Raw genomic sequence first — 2918 nt, forward strand, 5'->3', positions numbered from 1 at the left:
TACGTACAACATATATAAACATAGTCAAAAATACTTAAAAATACATATAATTACATAAAAATACGTTTATACATAATATACAAATTTTGAGAAAATCAGTAGAAAAGTCTCATTATTTTGAGAAAATTAACGATGTGGTCCCATGATCTGTTCAACATGTAAAAAATGGCTAAAGTGAAAAAATTAACCGGTTTCTCGGGTTTTTCTATTCAAACAAATAAATTTGGGACTTTTCGTTAATTTTTCTAAAATAATGAAACTTTTCTGGTTATTTCCGTAGAATTAAAGTGGTTACAAAAAAGATAGAAAACAGATTGTTCTCTTATCATGAAAAATTAAAATTATGAACATAAAATCTAAAACAAACTTAATGATAACAGACTTTTTCTTTTTAGACTGAATTGACCCATAAGGCAGCCAACAAGTTTTTGTGTTGGAAAGAAGGGTTTGATTATAATTTTCCAAAACAAATACTTGTCTTGATGGGGCCATGTTTCATGAGAACTAGGAAAGAGATCTAAAAATAAGTAAAGATCCATTTTTTTACTGATACTTTTGTTGTGTTGTTAGAATAGACAAGAAAATCGATGCTAAAAGATCTTTATTATTATGTTTTTGTGATCACTTAATTTTTGTATAAGAAAAAATTGGGTGAAGAAAACATGAACGTTAATAAACAACAGTCAACAGAATATGCTGGTCGAATTCCAATACTAATTCCTTTTGAGTTTCTACTTTGTAGCATATGGATAATGAAGGGAATGAGGTCCACATGTAATATACATCTTATCCATAAACCAACCAATGAGGCTTTAAACATAACTCCCATCGGACTTGAAAAAAGGTCAATTCTTTCATTTGAATCGCAATCATATCCATATCATGGCTCATTCACTAACCCATGCGGTTGTACCCATCTCAACCACCACGACTCCTCCGTCAAAAAACACATCCTTCCGTCCATCTCTTTGCCATATTCCTCGCAGGTATGTGTTTTTTACTCCCATAAATATTAATGACTTTTTGTAAGCTAGATTACTCAAATTGCATTTGCAGGGATGTTGCGTTGTGCTTGATTGGTGCAGTGTTTGGGTTGAGCATCGTGGGTGATAGGAGTGCAGATGCAGCAGCAAGGCGGCCCCCACCACCTACTCCAACAGAGAAGAAGGACCCGAATGTAAGTGGTGTATTGGCTAAGGTAATAGCTAGCAAGAAGAGGAAGGAAGCAATGAAAGAGAGCATCGCCCAGCTAAGGCAGAAAGGGAAGGCCATCAATGAGCCATCAACACCAACAGAATGAGTGAAACTCATTAATATATGGTTCTTTTAGAAAACCAACCATAGACTTTAACTCAATGGTTAAGCCTCGTTGTATTGAGCGTTACTCAAGATTATAATAAAATTCATATTGATTGTTTTTATCAAAGTTACCATAGACATTGGTTTCTATAATGTTTATACATTTCCAAATTAAAATAAAATAAAATTGCAACGTACTAGCATACACATACACGTTGATCTAGTTCCATCTTAATAATATTTCGCAATATCTGTTAGCTAAACTATAATTTAACCGTACGCTTATTTACATTACTAGTTAGTTATTTTAGATACTTCTTGTTTCCTCTTGTATATAACTGAATTGAAGATGTTTTGAATAACAAGATGGGTTATTGTCATTGTAGCCCAACAATGTTTCGTATATTGGATTAAACGGTCCATTGTGATTTTTTTTGCCTTTTAGGGGTACATACTTATGTTTTTCCGTTATAAAATGTCATTATCAAAAATATAAAGGGGTCACCCGGTGAACCCTTTCCTAATCATCAGTTTTTATATGCCACGTGGATTTGGTCAACTGAAATTGTCAACAAACCATAACCCTTCCCTAATCACCTCCTTTTGCAGACATAGCTCCATTACTTTTCGGTGCTCTACATCCCCGATAGCTACATCCAAAACGAAGAGAGAGAGAATTATGTTTCGATTGCTTCATCTTGTGACACGATGTCGGAAACCGGCGCCGTTAGGTGCTGCACTCGCTGCACATCGGAGAAGGCGTTACAATGGAGAACAACTATGTGTGGTCCGAAGACGTTATGCAACGCCTGCGGTGTGAAACTCAAATTAGGTCGGTTGGTTTCAGAGTATCGTCTGGTGGCGTACCGGTGGTGTTGATGTCCCATTATTATTTGACGGTGCTCTGGTACTCTTACTCCTTGATCTGTTGTGAAACGACATGTTCTATGGTCGGAAGTTTATAGTTCCAACTATGAGATTAAGCTTCATAACGATGCACCTGAATATAATCCCCAAAATAAAACCTAAGACGAAAGCACAAAATGTAAGCTGGTTTTGCCATGACGAAACCTTCCAGCTCTCGAATAACCTCTCAATAGAATCCAACTTCATCTCCTCCATGTTTCTCTTCTCCTCATTTCCGTTCCGTAAATCATCTTCCTGTTAAATGTTTGAAGAATTCTGTTCCATCGCCGTAATTGATTGTTAGTTATGATTTTGAAATTGATGACTCAAGAGATGAAATTGAAGTCCTAAAGTGTAAAGTTCAGGGCTAATTAATAGTTTTGTGGTTCTGAATCTATGTTTTGTTACGGGGGGCATTTGAATCGGTGGGAAGGGGACGGGATTGTTCGTTATATTGCCAGTGATTTGCAGACAAGAGGAAAGATGTAGGAGATGGGGGTCATTAAATTCAGGGGTGGGTCTGAGCTATTGTTGAATAAGAACTCATCTTCAAGAACACTTCAATGTAACTTTAATTTTGTGTAGATTTGGTTTAAGAAATTCCAAATATCAACTGTTAAAGAAGGCGAAGCTTCTTCTATTGATGGAGGAGGGGGTAGATTAATATAATCAACTTTAAGTTGGCAGTTGACTAAATAGGCGTAATAACTTTT

General features: G+C 35.8%; 1 protein-coding gene across 1 annotated transcript; it reads left to right on the forward strand.

Moving 5' to 3' along the window:
* Positions 1–825: 825 nt before the first annotated feature.
* LOC111904043 (uncharacterized) lies at positions 826–1426 on the forward strand. Its single transcript, XM_023899822.3, has 2 exons — positions 826–986; positions 1057–1426. Exons 1-2 carry the CDS (start codon positions 883–885, stop codon positions 1298–1300), a joined length of 348 nt encoding a protein of 115 aa, XP_023755590.1. The 5' UTR covers positions 826–882; the 3' UTR covers positions 1301–1426.
* Positions 1427–2918: the final 1492 nt, after the last annotated feature.

This window comes from Lactuca sativa, chromosome 8, assembly GCF_002870075.4.
Source record: "Lactuca sativa cultivar Salinas chromosome 8, Lsat_Salinas_v11, whole genome shotgun sequence".
In the NCBI taxonomy this organism is placed as follows: Eukaryota; Viridiplantae; Streptophyta; class Magnoliopsida; order Asterales; family Asteraceae; genus Lactuca; species Lactuca sativa.